Here is a 17,328-nt window from a genome sequence, read left to right as displayed (position 1 = left end):
GTCAGAGCTGGGATGGGGAACACTAAGGAAGGAAATTGGAATCACTGCTTGCTGGAAGTTCACCCCAATAAACATTGAATTGTTTGCACCTTTGGACTTCAGGTATTGTTGCTGTCTGTTCATGCAAGAAGGACCAGCGAAGTGAGTGGGTGAAGGAATAAGACCTCTAACATTTACCATCTATGAATCTGTAACCCCGGCTAGCTGGCTGTTCCAGACAGCAGGGAAGACCACCTTTTCTTGTGGTTGACCCTAACAAGCCTCCCTTAGGGGAAGGAGCCATCATTCAGGGCTGTGGTGCTCCTGTTCTGCTGCTGGGGGCCTGGGGTCTGAGCTGTTTTCATGCCCAAAGATCTCTTGCAGGCTGAGTTCCTTCTCTGAGGCTGGAATGCCTTTGTGCCGGATATACCGGGCCTTCCTGGCTTCAGCATACAACTCCAGAAACCCAGGCCTGCTGTGCATGGGTCTGAGGTGGCTCCTGTCAGGGACATAGGGATCTGTATCAGAGCTTAGCTTCTCGTGGCCAAGGGAAGGCTTCCTTCTCTCTGTGCAGCTAGTGGGCTTGGGCGTGGTGTCACTGCCATCCACATCGCTGGCCTCTGTCTGTTCACAGGGCAGCACTGTGGGGCCTGTACCCAGCTCTCCTTGGCTGTTGGTTTCTTCCTGCTCTGCTGGATTGGCAGTGGTGCTCAGCCGCTTAGCGATGGAATGCCTGAGGTCTGACAGGCTGACGTCTGTGATGGAGCTTGCAGCTTTGGCCTGGGTGCGTGTTGAAGTTGACCCATGCCTTCCACAGGACTCCTGCCCCTCATCATCCAGGATGTCACGGTCGCTTTTCTGATGCTGCAAGGGTGATTGGGCTGTCTGTGTGAGACCTTCCATCTTGGGCAAAGTACTGCTTGGTGCTCTATAAAGGAGGGAAGAGAGAGGGGTGGAAAACTGTGCAGTCACTGACCAGCAGCTCTCCCTTAATCACCTCCCTTTGCTTGCCATCCTGACCCCAGTGACCACAACACTGCCCAGCTGCTCTGCCCACCTGTTGTGCTTAGCTGCTCTGCCAGGTGAGTCTCCTTCATGGAGCCGTGAACACAGGTGTGTACCTGGTGTGGGTCACTCCCCTCCCTGACACCTGCCCCTTCTGCAGTGAGAGGGAGACAAGGCTGGCTCCAGTGTTTTTGCTGCCCTAAGCAGCCCCAAAAAAAAGCAAAGCTGTGATGGGTGGCACTTCAGCAGCAGCTCTACTGCTGCTGCTTCATTCTATTCTTTGGCAGCAAGTCCTTCCCTCTGAGAGGGATGGAGGGACCTGCTGCTGAAGAGCTGGATGTGCTGCTCCAAGCACCTGCTTCCTGTGCTGGTGCTGGCCCTGGAGGGAGACCCTGATGCATGTCTACCTGGAGTGCACCAGGCTGCAGCCCCTTTTCCTGCTCCTCTAGAACCTTCTCCTCAGGCTCTAGCTGCACTTGTCCCTGCACCATGCACACCCCATCTGTGGCCCCATAAAGTCATGAGACCTTGCCAACTAACTCCTGGCACTGGCCAAGGTGGCTGTGATAGAATTTCAGGGTTGGAAGGGACCTCAGGAAGTCATCTAGTCTAACCCCCTGCTCAAAGCGGGACCAATCCCCAGACAGATTTTTGCCCCAGATCCCTATATGGCCCCCTCAAGGATTGAGCTCATAACCCTGAGTTTAATCAGGCCAATACTCAAACCTCTGAGCTATCCCTCCCCCCCATCCATTTGCACCAGGAGGAGGCTGTTGGATGAGGAGGTGCTCTGCACCTGTAGAGCCTATTTCCATTCCTCCCTCAGGTAACATCTCCAGGCAGAGTTCCTCTGGGCCGCATCTGCTGGCTCCCTCGATGCCTTAGAGGAGCAATGGGCGCTGTCCAGGGTTCTCTGTTCACTGTCCCTCTCTGGCTCCCTGCTTATGATTCTGTGATCCTCACTCCCACCCTTGTTTTTCATTAGTTGTCCCTCACATTCAGTTGAGTCCTGGATCCAGTAGCTCGTCCCCTTAGGCTGGGGGAGGGACTTTCAGCTGTGGACAGGCTTGTGCCAAACCACCTTCCCAGGTGCTCTGCCAGGTGAGCCCCACAGGACTCCTTCAGCCAAGATTCCCGGTGCTCATATATATGGGCTGGGCATTGCTCCCTTGAGCTCAGACAGGCCATATTTTTCCAATTAAAAAAAAAAATCTTTTTTCAAAAAATGAGGACTTATTGGCAACGCACACACATTTTTTTGCAGAGAGTTTGTGTACAGTAACATTTTTCATTGTTTAAAAAAATATTGAAGTGAAAAATGTATTTAAAAAGTATGAACATTTTTGGGTATTTGATACATTTTTGTTTCAAAATTATTGTAAAATGCCCACTTTTACTCTCTCCCTGCTGTTTTTTCACTGAAACAAAGCAGGAAAAGGTTAAAAATGAAAAGAAAGTGAGAAAATAACACATTTTTTCCACTTCACTACTTTTTGCACTGGCAAATATGAGAAAAAAAATGTGGAAAACCTGGGGTGTATGAAATGAGGTAAGTGGATGTTTTTCCTCTTTCTACCCTTTTTCCTCCATTTCCCTTTGTCTTGTCACTGAGTGTGACAGATTAAATAACATCAATGGTTTGTTTCTTGTCACTTTTTGCTGCCTCTTTTCCTTTTTTCCTCACTGTAACTTCAAAACACCCTCATACTTTGACAAGAGCTCAGTTCACCCTTTGCTGCTCTGTCCCTTGCCAAAATCAGGGAAGTTTTGAAATTAGTGAGTGGAAAAAGAAAAAATGCTACAGGAATGAGTGACAAGTAGCTATACCTCCACCCTGCCCCTCCCATGTTACTAAATTTATTGCACTTGATGGCAATGGGGGGGCAACAACACAAATTTGAAATTTTAAAAACCCAAAATTTCGACATTTTAAAAATTCAAAGATTTTTGAAAACTATGTCATGACATTTAAAAAAAAAACCAAAATAAACTATGGCTCCATTTCACACCCTGTGACAAAGGGACAATGTTACCATTTCAACAGGTTTCATGAACTTGTTTTTCCAAGTTCTGACCAGTTCTGTTAGTCTGTAAGTGCCATCAGAAGCTGGTTTCATGTGGGGCTAACCTCTGTCAGGACAAGACACTCAGCCTGGGATAACTTCGTCCAGTCTGGAAGTTACCCTCTGTTCCCTATCCCATGTCTTGTGATGAGCATCTCCAGCCATACGCTGCTCAGCATGTTTGTAACCATCCAACTCCCTCTTGCTACCCACCCTCATCCACCCTAAGGCTTACTCCACCCGGGGGCAGGAGATGGCTCAGTACAGCCCTCGCCCCTGCCTGGTTGGGCACTGTGGTTTAATGAACATTTGCGTGTGGTGAGTGACTCAGGTTGCCAGGCTGCAAAGGAAGGTTACATTACACACATCCTTACCTCAGTTGCTCCGCTTGTCTCTTTCTGTGCTGCTGCCCTGACAAAGTGGGGAGCATGGGCAGAACTGGCCTTTTACCAACCTCCTGGGAGAGGTCCCCTAGAGTCGCATGGGTCTTCTTCCGGGAATTGCCTAGGACACGAGGAAACACTGATCACTAATCATGGAGAACGCTGGGGAGCAGCACAGGAGAGCCTAGGGCCCACATAAAGCCACCCCTAGAAATGCACAGCTACCAAGGCACTGCTGAGGGCCAGGCTGGCTGGCTGGAAATCTTACCATCCATTTTGCCTTTCCCTTTGGCCACCTCCACACGCTGTGTGCAATACTCTCTCATCACTGGGGCTTTCACCTGCGTCTCCCACCCTCAGCTGTGTGTTTTCTCCCATGCCGCCCCTAGCCACTTGGCACAGCCGTCTAGTTCTCCCCTGCCAGGTGCTCTCTCCTCCTTAAAACATAGCCATTCATGCAGTCCCAGCCCTCCCCATTCTCATTGCCAGTGCTCTCCCTCTTGGGCCTGATTCTTTTCCTGGACAGTCAGACAGTGCCTTTGGGTACTGGCTTAGCCAATGTTTGCAAAGTGGCATGAACATTTATGGTGGCCCAGAAGCGATTTTGAAATCTAGTGATAATTCATAACTAAACCCAGATACTTATGCCAACCGTGTATGGCACCAATGGTGCCATGAACAAACTTCCCAAATAAATCTAACTACAGTATAAAAGATCTAGCAAACTTATTATTACCACCAACTCCCCACACCCCTGGCTTCACTTGGTCTGGTGACATGCCTGAAAACTAACTGACAGCCACATCTTCCAGAAACATTGCCTCCCCTTTCTACTTACACCTCCCAGGAGCTTAGAGTGCTGCAAAAATGCCCTGATGTGGAAATGCAAAGGCTTCGTGAGCTGCTCATACACCTAACCTATGAATGGAACTGATATTGACATGGGGAAGTTCCGGCATGGAAGATAGGCAAGTGCAGTACAGCTACGTAGCACAGACACCAATACCAAATATCCCAGTCCAGTGGCTCTTTAACTGGCCCTTTCTGCAGTTTGCCTCACAGATTCTCTCCTTCACTCGCACTTCCCCCATTGCTTGGATTGCTGAGCTTGCTGCTGAGCAGGATCTCTTCTTACTGCATGTCTAATTTTGGAGGGTTTCTTCATTACTGGTGCTGGGCTGGGGGCTCTATTTGAAGGAGATGGGAAAGGAGTCTCACCTTGCTGCAGTCTCTGTAGCTCCTTCTGGATCTGCCTCTGCTCTCTGATCATTGAATTCATTTGGTAGAGTCGTGCTTCCTCTAAGTCCTGCAGCCCATGGCTGAGCCGGGCTTCAGCTTGCTTGACAAACTGTCTCTCCAGCTCCCAGCGCTTGGATGGGTCTCCCTCTGCCATAGACCAATATATGATGCCGAGAGTTGCTTCCCTCCTAGGCTGGAAAGTCCCAGATAACAGCACAGAACCACGGAAGGGACCTTTCAAGGCTGATTTCCCACTCTGGCACTTCGAGTGCAGGAGCTGGGGGCCTGTAAGGATTCTAAAAATTAATGCTGGCCACTCCAGGCTGGTATTAAACTCCCAAGATTACAGCTTCTCTCTGACCTTGGATGGGCAGATGCTGCCACCACCCAAGTGCAAAAAAAGAGAAAACCCCTTTAGACCCAGGAAGGCTCACTTGGGAATTCCTCCCTGTGAGGAACCCTCAAGCCCACCCCCCACCCGGGGAAGAGCTGAGAAAGAAAACAAAGGAAATCAGCTGTTGCCACCAGCTAATTAAACAACATATACACAAACCTCTTAGGACACAAAAATCCTAATCCTGTTCTTAACAAAGGTAAATTTTATTAAAACCAAAAAGAAAGAAAATACATCTGGAACTTAGGCTATTGCTAGGTTTTAAAAAGAGCAAATATAATAATTAAGCATCAAAAACGGTTTTCTTGAGGTCCAGCTTAATGGTTACAAGCAAAACAAAAGCATTTGGGAGTTAGCACAGAGAAGTCCACAAGCCATAAAGAAATAAAAGAGATAAACCTATTCACACCTTCCTAGACATTTCCTGATCTACTTACATATCTGAGGTTTCAAATGAGTAGTTTCTAGGTATGATTTAATGATTTTCCACACCTAGCACAAGCTCTTACAGCATAGTCCAACCCTGTCCTGGCTCTCTGGGAGAACAGCCACACATAGACAAAAGGGGAGTCTTGTTTCAATTTTAAAAACTTCTAGTCTTCCCGTTGGCTCTTTTGGTCAGGTGCCCACTCACTTCCTTATACCTATGCATTTTAACCTTTTACAGGTAAAGCAAGTAGAGAACAGCTACCAAGAGGGATTTTATAGCTAATTGGCTGGCTGGGTCCATAAAAGGAAGCTATTCTCCCTTCATTTATCACAGGACCTGAAAGAAGGAAGAACTCTGCAGGCTAAGGAGCACTTTGCCATGAGAGAATGTCTCCATCTCCCACTATAGGACCTGAAGCACTTTCCAGACCTGGCTGGCTTCACCCCCATCACACTGAAGCAGCTATTCTCACCACCAAGCTATTCTCAATTTGCCAAGTCAGAAAGCCATTAGAAGACTCACCCAACAGGCCAGTGTCGCAGGCCATCTTGCCTTACCTAATATCACAGATCAGTGGCCCCCAACCTTTTCGTCTGGTGGGCGCTAGACGAAGGACCGTGGTGGCGGTCGAGCATCCGCCGAAATGCCACCGAATTTGGGATTGCTAGCCTTATGGCTCCCCCCCTTGGCCCAGTGAATGTTGGTACTGTCCCTGTGCCCCAGTGTCACTGGGCCACTCCGGGTGAGGAGGGCCTTGTGCAACGGGAATGTTGAGATGTTTAAATGCACAAACCCCACAGTATGCCCATGGTATGATCGCCATAAGCGTGTCCCCCAGCACCGAACTTACAGCCGTGGCGCAGCGGACCTACCTGAGCAAAAGGCCGGCTTTCAATAGAGGAGAGCTTTGTTTGTCTTTGCTCTGCATACACTCTGCCAAGCAGACATTCCACCCTGGCGCCTGCAGCCCTGGGCCCCTCCTCTTCGCTGTGAAAGCTTCCCTGTAGCTATTAAACTGTTGCCGAGTATTATATTGCCGAGAAGGCATTGCCAGTTTGTTTGTAATGGAAGCTCCACTGTGCAGAGGCTCAAGGGCAGCAGCAGCATACATCATTCTCAGGGATGCCCAGGAAGGGGGGCAAGTGGGGCAATTTGCCACAAGCCCCGGGCCCCACAAGGGCCCCGCGAGCCCTGGCCCAGCGGCGGTCCGGGTCTTTGGCCGCATATCAGCGGTGGGGGGCCCTTCAGTGCTGCCGAAGACATGGAGTGACTGAAGGGCCCTCTGCCGCCGAAATGCCACCGAAGACCTGGACCGCCGCCGGGTGAGTACAAGCGCTGCAGCTTTGCCCCAGGCCCCCTGAATCCTCTGGGCAGCCCTGATCACTCTTATTGGATTTCCACAGGCTTCTCCTGCACATAGGCAGCACAGCTCAGCCCACTCTGCCTGCTTAGCTCCCTGCTGTGGGTATTTCTAAGGCACCTGTCCCCTGGGTATCTAAGAGCTTAGCAAGATTATTCCTTTCTCCTTATCTGCTAAAGAAAAAAGCAAGTGTTCTCCTATGGTGGACAGGGCCTCCTCCTTATTACTATCATTAGTTATGCAGTGTTGTTGCAGCCTATCAGTCCCAGGATATTAGTGAGACAAGGTGGGTGAGGTAGTATCTGTGATTGGACCTACCTCTGTTGGTGAGAGAGACAAGCTTTCCAGCTTACACAGAGCTTTTCCTCAGATCAGACCTCTTATCATAGAATCATAGAAGATTAGGGTTGGAAGGGACCTCAGGAGGTCATCTAGTCCAACCCCATGCTCAAAGCAGGACCAATCCCCAACTAAATCACCAACTCTTGGCTGCTCTTGTGGCTGCATGCTTTGTGTGGTTTGAAAGCTTCTCTTTCTCAATAGCAGAAATTGATCTAGTATAAAATATTCCCCCCTCCTCCCTTGTCTCTCTCTGTAGTTATCTATGTAACTGAAGGTAGTGCTCAAAAGCCCCAGTACAGGTCACGGCCCCATGGCGCTAGGTATATAAACACACTGTGACACAGCCTCTGGGCTGGCCTGACAAGCTCACCGTGTAAATATCTGAAGCGGGGAGATAGACAATGAGCTACAAAAGGCCCACAGAATAAATGAAATGTAGAGCTGGAAGGACCTCAAGACATCAAGTCCAGCCCCCTGCACTGAGGCAGGACCAAGTAACCCTTGACCAGCCCTGACAGGGGTTTGTCCAGCCTGTTATTAAAAACCTCCAGTGACAGGGATTCCACAACCTCCCTTGGAAGCCTGTTCTAGAGCTTAATGGTCCTTAACGAAAGATAATTTTTTCTAATATCTAATGTAAATCTCCCCATTGCAGATTAAGCCCACTACTTTTTGTACAATCTTCAGTGAACATGGAGAACAATTGATGACAATCCTCTTTAAAACAGCCCTTAATATATTTGATGGCTGCTATCAGATCCCCTCTCAGTCTTCTAAACATGCCCTTTTTGAAAACTTTCCTCAGAGGTCAGGTTTTCTAAACATTTGATCATTTTTGTTGCTCTCCTCTGGTCTCTCTCCAACTTATCCACATCTTCCCTAAAATGTGGTGTCCAGAGGGACGATAGGCATGGCTGGTTAGCTCATTTTTTTCTCTATATTCTGAATTTGACCCTGCTGCAGAGAATAATACAGCTTGCTAGGAAAATTCTTCAACAGGAAACGCTCACTTTAGCATGGCCCACTTTATTCATTGAAATAAGCTGAGCTCAGAAGCTTCTGTATGGGTAGGGCTGGTTGAAAGTTTTCCATCAAAACTGTATTTTGATGGGAAAGTTTCAATTAAATGCAACTTTTCACTATGGGTCTCCTCATGGAAAATTTTGACTTTTTGTCAAAAAGCTGGACATCCAAATGTCAGCAAGTTTTTGGTTTTTAGTTGAAAACTGAAATTTTTCAATTTGGAAACGCCACTGCTGTGCTTCCTGGGAGTTTTAGTTTGGCTGCCTTATATCCCCATTTTGCTTTATGAGACAAGTTCCCTAGCCAGATTAAATCTCCCTTGACACACAGTGGCAACTCAGTAAGAGGGGAGAATGCGGTGCATGATGAGACGTAATCTAGCCAGGGAGCCCAACCCATAGAGGAGAATGGGGGTGTAAGGCATCCAAACTACAATGGCCATGAGGCACTGCAGCAGTGGCATTTCTGAATTGAAATTTTCAGTTTTTAATCAAAAGATTTTGGCCATAAATGTAAAGTGTTTGATTTTTTTTACTGAAAAAAATGTTGACCTTTATATAACTATATCATCTATATCTATATCAGCATGTTCATTTTTAGCTTCCCTGGGAAAAACCTCTTTTCTGACCAGCTTTACTTGGGGGTCAGCAGATCAAAAAACTGGCAACCTTAGCAGTAAATCTTTGACCTCAGTGGCCCTGCTCAAAGGATATGAGGATGAGAGGGGCCAAATCTAAGAGGTCTTTGGCTGGCTTCGTCCACCATCAGCATTTAGTCTGACCCTGAGTGGAAGTTAAACTAGGGACTTGGTCCTGACAAAGCTGTGTGAGAGAGACATTGGAGAAACCCAGCCTTTGTTCCTGGCTGTAACTGAATTCTGAGACCTGTATGGCCACTCAGTGCTGAAGGAACAGGCAGCAGCCCCAGGTGATTCCAAACCCAGCAGGATAGATTTGTGGCCCTGGTAGCAACAGTGCCCACTGTTAGTGCAGAGAGGAAATCCTGTGGAGAGAAGTCCTAACCCTCCCAAGTGACCCATCTCCTCCAGGCCAGGTGTTAGCCAGATCTGGACAAGCAGGGAAGCTGGCCTCAGCTATAATTTGTTGTTAGAGACTGATGATGGTTACAGATTGTTTCTAGAGAAGCAGTGGGGAAGGCATGAGGCTGTGTGTACTGTGTGTTTTACTTGTCGCAGGGAACAAGGCCTGGGCGGTGGGAGAGGAAAGTTTAATCAAGGAAGGGCTGAAACGTGGACTAGAGTCTCTCTAGTCTAGTGGTTTCATTGCCAGCCTGAAGGAGAGCCAGGTAAATCATGAGCACTAGTCCAAGGAAGACAATAGGACATTTTCAGGCAGGTTAAATGATGCTGTTCTGTGAGCTAACATACAGCCAGTGAGTCACTGTGCCACTTTCAATCTGCAGGCACCCACCCGCGGGGCACAGAGCAGCTGCAAATTCAGTTCAGCTCCACTGGCTAGTCAAGCATAGCACAGACAGGTGCTGTAAAAGCACCTCCCTATGCATCTTCCTCTCAGTCTAAAGCAACCCAGCTATGCCAGTCCTGGCTGCCCCATATAAAACTTTGCCAATACACCTCAGTCCTGACTGGCAGCCCGCTAGCTATGCCAGTCTTCCCTTCTACCCCTCACCTGCTGACCTATTACTGTATTGGTATTTATTGTACTGTGGTATCCCTAGGAGCCCCAGTCATGGATCTCACCAGTGCCACTGACCCTCTGTTTTGACTTTATCAGGCCTTGTTAGAGCCTTCCCTACCCCCAGTTCTGCCAACAGACCTCACTCCTGGTTCTAGAGTACTAACAGACACTTCAGTGTACACAGAGGCTATTTGATCTTTTGTTAAGAAGTGTTTATTTTACACTGAGCTGAGGCGTTCTCTTGGACTCCTTAGCAGGCCAGCTCTTGTAAGCTGGAGGTGATCGCAGAAGGGGGCTGAGTTTCTTGCAGACACTTGAGCAATGGGCTCTGTGAGCTCTGTTGTCTTGGATTCTTACCGAGGTGTCAATAAAATGCTCCTCGTGTAAACAAGACACTCTCTTCCAGTTCAGCTCTGGACCACCCCCACCCAGTCCACCCACGCACATGCAACTATTCCTGCTTTCTGCACAAACAGCTCTGCCTGTGGACTCCTGCATGACCTCCTGCATTTCCAGCCCTGGGCACCCCAGCAGGACAGCCCAGCCCTGACCTACAGCAGCACTGGTTATTCCAAGAGACAGAGGGACAGCTCTGCAGACAGAACACGAAAGAGTCCAATTCTCCTCTCCCATACACTTGTGTGTGCTACGTGGGTTAATGTGTGGAGAGGCCATGACTTGGAGGCACTGGAGATGGAAGTATTGGAGAGGTTTCCTTTGGTTTGGTTAAAAAAATTGGTTAGAAAATTTCTATCAAAACAGTCTCAGTATTGCCAGTGTCAAGAAATCAAAACTGATGGGCTGGACACAAAAAACCCCACCAGATCTGTTTTTAAGAGGACTATATGGTGATTTGTGGTCTGTCCTTTGGTTGCTGAATGTCCCCTGCCCAGCCCCAGTGCATGTGGAGACAGTGTTGCCAATGTTCCAGATATATTGGATCAGGGGATTCTGGCCCGTGCTGCAGGAGCTCTTGCCCCAGAAGTAGCCATCCCCCAGCTTCCCCTTTGCTCCTCTTGGGGCACTTCACACCAGTCTCCCAGGCCTAGGGGGTGGGGCTGAATGGGGTCTTCTCCCTTGCCAAGGTGTGGGGAAGGCTCCAGAGGCTCCTCACCCCCTCTCCCCTTGCCCAGGCATATGCTGCAGGGGAGCCAACTTCTCTCTGATGGCAGAAGAGCCGCAAGAGTGGGGTGAGGCCTTCTGCCATCAGAAAGGGGTCTGCCATGACTGCAGCATCCCCAACAGGATCTTCTGTCAGGAAAATCAACACCAAACATTTTGTTTAATTTCCTATCAGTGTTAATCTCTGTTTCCAACTGAGACACTGCAGTGCCTCATGGGAACTGTTGTGAGTCCAGGTCCCTCGTGCCACTGTTCACCATTATGGGAGTTGCTCCCAGGCTGGACTACATTTCCCATGATGCACCCCAGAGCCAGCACCCTCAGCCGGAGCCCTCACCCCCCTCCCGCACTCCAACCCCTCTGCCCCAGCAAGGGAGTGTGGGTGGCGAAGAGCAAACGACAGAGGAAGGGGGGATGGAGTGAGTGGGGGCAGGGCCTCTGAGATTAGAAAGTTGGCAACCCTAAACCCAGGGCTAGTAGTTATTTTAGGCTTTTGTGCTTTCTCCTGCTGGAGCTGTTCCACTTTATATAAATAATTAACTATTCATTGGACCAGCAAGAAAGACTGACTCTGTAGCTTGGTAATTAGGTACTCATCAAGGATCTGAGAAACCCACATTTAAATCAGGCAGTCCTGATAGGAAGCTAGAACCTGGGTCTCTTCTGGGCTGCGTGAATGCCCTCATTACTGGGCTACCAGCTATAACAGGGTAGGATGGTCTGGAATTTTCTTGTTTAATCACAAAAAAATGTGAAAGGTCTCTGTTTCATCCTGCTATGGATTTGTGAAATGGAATTCCTGTTTTCCAGCTAGACCTAGTTTACATTGTCTAGACGGCCTTTGCTATGGTAAAAGCAGATCAAAGCCCCTTTGCACAAACCACAATCCGTTCCTTTAATGTGAAACGTGGATTCTAGGAATATGCCAGGAACCCTCCCACACAACAGGGGATTTTGGAGCTGGGGGACGGGGAGGAGACAGGGGACGGACACAATTGCCAGACCCCAGCCCAGACTAGATAGCAAAGTCCCAAGGCAGTGCAAAAGTCTGCTCTTGTCATATGTAAAGCTCACAGCTTTGCTAGTTATTCATCCTGAGTTCACGGCTGTGAAAGCAAAGCCTGAACCACTGGCATGAACAGACCCCAACAGAGGTGACCAGTGATGGAGCCAAAGGGACAGGGGAATGGGAGTTAGGATCTTAAAGAACAGGGAGGGAAACACACAGGCACAGTGCCCAGTAGACTAGGCAAGGTGCTGCTATGCCCTGCTCCTGGGCTAATGCCACCACTAACCAGGCCTGAGAGTGCAGGGACAGCACAGGTACTTACCTGATTGGGAGCTAGCAGAGGGAGGCTGTTTCCTAGCAGAGCAGGGAGCTGGACAGGATCAGGCTCACAGCTCAGGGCAGAGATGCAGCACTGGAGCAGGGACTTTTCTGAAGGTAGGCTCACTCCTCCTTTGCATGGTTCACTCCTTCCCTCTCATTGGCCTGCAGGGAAGAGCCCACGCCCCCCTGACTGCAGGACACAGCAAGGAAACAGCCAAAGCACCTGCAGCTGCTGGGAGGCTGGCAGCCCCTTTGTCTCCCTGCCAGCGGGGTGGGAGCAGATCTGCCTGGCTCCACAGCCCAGCCTGCCCCCACCCTGCAGTGGGGCTGCTCAAGTCACTATTGCTCCTTCCCCAACCCCAGCATGCCTGTTCCATGGCTCTGCTGCTGCCTGGAGATGGCTAATTGCCTGGGAGGTGGAGGCTGGACCAGAGCCAGACACAGTAGGCATGGAGCTCTGGGAAGGAGCTGCACAGCACAGATTACTGCATGGGAAGCTGGCTTGGGAAGGAGCTGAAGCAGAAATGATACATAGGAAGCAGCCCTCTGAGAAACTAGAGGGCAAGGCCCAGCCTTGGCCCGCTGAGAATGCCCCTGGGTGGGTGCGCCAACCCCACCAACCCAGTGAGCATGCCCGGATTTGGGAGACAGAGCCCATGGCAGGAGCATCCCTAGGTTCCGACAATCCCAGCTCCCTCAGGACATACATCCCTTGCTGGGCCAAGAGCACAGAGACAGCTCACAGCCCCTGTGCACTGAGCCATGCCAAGTGTATCAGGGACCTACAGATGCTCCTGTTCTTTACACCAGGCCAATGTCCTCTCTCTACCCCTGCCCTGCAAGGCAGGTGCAGGGTGTGTCTGGCTGAATGGGTCTGTGTGGGTGAGGGGTCATTGGGAGAAAGCCGCCAGGCTGACGGGCAGGGGAGATAGGAGTTCACATTCAGCTCAGATTCTAACGACCTCTTGTGGGAGACACTCGGGCCCAGGGGAATTGGTCTCTTTGTAAACACCATGTGCTTTGCTCTGGAGAGGCATCCTCCAAAGAAGGCCTGCAGCTAGCGGCTTAGTCCCCAGCACGTATGATGAAGGAAAGGGTAACTAGAGGTTGCCAGCCAGAGTCCCAGAGACAGATGCTGGATCACAAAAGCGACAGCTACAGGCTGTGAAGGGCCATTAGCTCCACTGGCCCATTGCCCGTCCAGCCACATATATTTCTCCAGTGCAGCTATAGGTGCCTTGGACAATGGCCATCGCCAGAGTATCAAGACAAGGTGAGAGAGGGAATATTTTTTATCAGACCATCTTCTGCTGATGAGAGAGACAAGCTTTTGAGCCCCACAGAGCTCCTCTGCAGGGCTGGGAAATGTACTCACTGTCACAGCTACATACAGTGTGGAACAGATTGTTTAGTAGACCTAGTTAACATATATTTCAAGAGACCATTCAAGATGGAGTGACCCAGTGACACCTGTAGTAAGAGAAGGCCCTGATAAAGGCCCAGTATGAGGCCTGAGGCCTGAACTAAAGTAATGGTCAAGACTTTGCTAACATAAAGCAAAGTGAAGCTGTGAGCCAGAGGCAGGCCCTGCTCGCAGAAGCTGGCAAGGAAAGGGCTGATGCTGCAAGAAGATACGTACCTAAAAGGTACTGAACACTAAAGATCAGAACATTCACATACTTGCACATTCCACACAGATAACAAGGAACAGACTGACCCATCCCAATGACAGGGGCAAAAGGGTAAAATGATGGATAGAGTTGTTTTGCTCGAACCAACATGTACAAGATGAGAGGCGGCACTTTGCTACGTAGAGAGGTTATACCTTGCTGCGTGGAGGGGCTGCACCTCAATACGTCAGGAGTGATGTGTAACTTGTTTGTACCTTTGTATAAAAATGTATCCCTGGGGAGATGTCTTTGTCCGGCCTAGGGGGCAGTGGAAAGTCCCGCCACTGACTGAGCCAAGTCCATTGACAAGAGGCACTCTGTCGCAGTATGCCCAGTAGACTAAGTACTCTGCGGGGACCCTGCAAGTGTGTCCGAGCGCAATAAACCTGGCCAACGTGCCTTCGTACCTTACTAGACTCTGTGGTCATTGGGGGTTCTCTTCGGGTCTGCTGTGTCAGCTATCTGCGAGCAGGGCCTGCCTCTGGCTCACAGCTTCACTTTGCTTTATGTTAGCAAAGTCTTGACCATTACTTTAGTTCAGGCCTCAGATAATATTAACAAAATGTCAATTTCTTGTTTGGGCTTTTTATAAACTTGTTTGCTCTTTTAAATATAGTTATAAGACTGTCATAACCAAAATGTTTTAAAATAATAATTTATGCATGAAGCTAATCAAACAATTTCAACAGGTTTCCACGTTTTTAACAGGTTTCCACCTTTGGCTCCCAAACATAGCAAAGCATTTTGAAAAAATACCCTCAAAGTATTTGCATGTATCTGTATTTAAAATTTATTTTGGTTTAATGTTATAGTTGGTTTAATTTTATATGCTTTTGTTTTGTTTTGTTATGTTAATGGGGAACAATAGTTGTTAAAGTTTGTGCTTCTAAACAGTTAACAAGAGTAAAATTGGTATCACAAGCAAATTAACTCTAACTCTAAAAAGCTTGTTTAAGTTATGTTACTAAAAACAAAGTGTTCAGCAAGGGAAAGCAGTACCCCTTCTCATGAAAGATTGTGAGCATTTATTTTAGCTGTTAAGCATTACATTTAGTGTTAAATATTAATAATGCACCCCAAATGAAAATGAATGTCTATACAACAATTGCAAAAGTATAACTTGTGTTATAAAAGGCTTGGTCCCTATTACATTGTTCTTATTACATTGTAAACAAACTAAGTTAAAACTGTGTATTAAGTTTGGGTTACTGAAAACAAACAAACAAACAAAACTTTACTATGTTAACTAACAAAAGTTGTTTAAGTTGCATCCCACAGACCAAATATGCCAGAAAATATCACACCCTGAAAACACCAGATAATAACTGTATACAGTGAAGAAACCTCCAAGCGTCAAGAAAAGAAAAATGAAGTGCCTTATAAGTAAAAGATTGGTCAAATACAGCTCTATCTACCATGTATGGACAATTAAGTTAACAATCAGATAAAAACCACTAGCTGGACCAGAAAACCTGTCATTTAATTTTAACTTGGTTACTGTGTAAAAATAACTGTATTCTTGCTGTATTATGGTATTATCATTGTACTGCTGTATTATTGCTGTATTGTATTATTGCTGTACAACATCTACAATGTGTATAACCCTTGCTAAACTGTTTAACCAACCCACAGGTAAAAATCAACAAATGAATGGCAGCAAACATCATGAAGGCAAGAAAAAAACAAATTGGTAAAGAAATTAAGTTACATAGTAACTATAAATTGGGTAAACAAATTGCCTGTTAGTACCAGTCATAATTTGGGTTAGTAACACTGCATCCTAACTGAGGCACATATTATTCAAAACAATCTTGTTCAGTGTCTGGGTACCAATATTAAATCCTGACACAGCAATATTTGATAAATTGGTTACTGTCCATTCAGTAGGTTATCTGGAAGACAGCATCCATAAAAAACAACTGGATCTACATCAACTACTGGTGTATCACAGAGCAATTCAACCAATGGAACAAAGAAGCTACCCACTTCTGTTTCCTGCCCAGTAAAGCTGACCAGATGGTGACAACCAGCCTTAAGGATAACCTATAATATGAATGGACAGTACTGTGTAGTAACTAATTACAATATATTTATATATATATATAAAGGCCTCAGTGGTAGTGTCACTACTCCAACTTTCTGTTTTACTTCTCATATACATAGCACTGTGGGACACACTATCACAATCCCTATCCCAGTATGTTAAAACACTTAGCCTACTGCTAATGATGAGACAGGTGATAACTGGAATTGCCTTAATGGAAATGTGTTTCTATCTGTGTCACCAAAGTAAAAGGGCAGAGTATACCAGCAGCCTGGAAAAACATGGTTATGCTTTAATATAAGTTGGTGTCATATGTACACATACATACTATACATATAGGCCCATACACATTACAAATATACTCCATATCCATATAATTCATATATATTAATTATTTGGAAGTGCCTCTAAGGATCAATCGTAATATTACATTCCTCAGTCATGGTCCCGGGCCTAACATTCCCAGGCCCACCATAAGGGACTAAAAAATAATTGGATAATAAAATCTGTCTCTCAGTCGTACGAGGGAATGTGCAGACTAAACAGACAGATGGGGCATGAGTGTATGGATGGTAAAATAAGGTAACCACATAACAGTGTTTAGCCCACTGGGTTATCTTTAGTCCATGCATTATGCTTTTCCAGGACGATGGGTAAACATCCTCCCCATAAAAAGACAAAAAGTGGGGGAATGTAGTAAGTGAAGGCCCTGATAAAGGCCCAGTATGAGGCCTGAGGCCTGAACTAAAGTAATGGTCAAGACTTTGCTAACATAAAGCAAAGTGAAGCTGTGAGCCAGAGGCAGGCCCTGCTCGCAGAAGCTGGCAAGGAAAGGGCTGATGCTGCAAGAAGATACGTACCTAAAAGGTACTGAACACTAGAGATCAGAACATTCACATACTTGCACATTCCACACAGATAACAAGGAACAGACTGACCCATCCCAATGACAGGGGCAAAAGGGTAAAATGATGGATAGAGTTGTTTTAATCGAACCAACATGCACAAAGTGAGAGGCGGCACTTTAATACGTAGAGGGGTTATACCTTGCTGCGTGGAGGGGCTGCACCTCAATACGTCAAGAGTGATGTGTAACTTGTTTGTACCTTTGTATAAAAATGTATCCCTGGGGCGATGTCTTTGTCCGGCCTAGGGGGCAGTGGAAAGTCCCGCCACTGACTGAGCCAAGTCCATTGACAAGAGGCACTCTGTCGCAGTATGCCCAGTAGACTAAGTACTCTGCGGGGACCCTGCAAGTGTGTCCGAGTGCAATAAACCTGGCCGAC

General features: G+C 47.6%; 1 protein-coding gene across 3 annotated transcripts; it reads right to left on the bottom strand.

Annotated features, from left to right (window-relative positions):
- Positions 1 to 69: 69 nt before the first annotated feature.
- CCDC190 (coiled-coil domain containing 190) lies at positions 70 to 12,541 on the bottom strand. Of its 3 annotated transcripts, none has more exons than XM_030572879.1 (4): positions 12,330 to 12,541; positions 4,649 to 4,954; positions 3,422 to 3,551; positions 70 to 907 (listed from the first exon to the last, which is right to left on the bottom strand). In XM_030572879.1, exons 2-4 carry the CDS (start codon positions 4,821 to 4,823, stop codon positions 283 to 285), a joined length of 930 nt encoding a protein of 309 aa, XP_030428739.1. In that variant the 5' UTR covers positions 4,824 to 4,954; positions 12,330 to 12,541; the 3' UTR covers positions 70 to 282. The 3 variants fall into 3 exon arrangements, with proteins under 3 accessions (XP_030428739.1, XP_030428741.1, XP_030428740.1); XM_030572881.1 differs by having other exon boundaries at positions 4,649 to 4,816; XM_030572880.1 differs by lacking the exon at positions 12,330 to 12,541 and adding an exon at positions 5,501 to 5,585.
- Between the last annotated feature and the right edge of the window lie 4,787 nt (positions 12,542 to 17,328).

The sequence above is a fragment of the Gopherus evgoodei genome, chromosome 8 (genome assembly GCF_007399415.2).
Source record: "Gopherus evgoodei ecotype Sinaloan lineage chromosome 8, rGopEvg1_v1.p, whole genome shotgun sequence".
Lineage (NCBI taxonomy): Eukaryota > Metazoa > Chordata > Testudines > Testudinidae > Gopherus > Gopherus evgoodei.
This window is presented reverse-complemented; position numbering and strand designations above follow the sequence as displayed.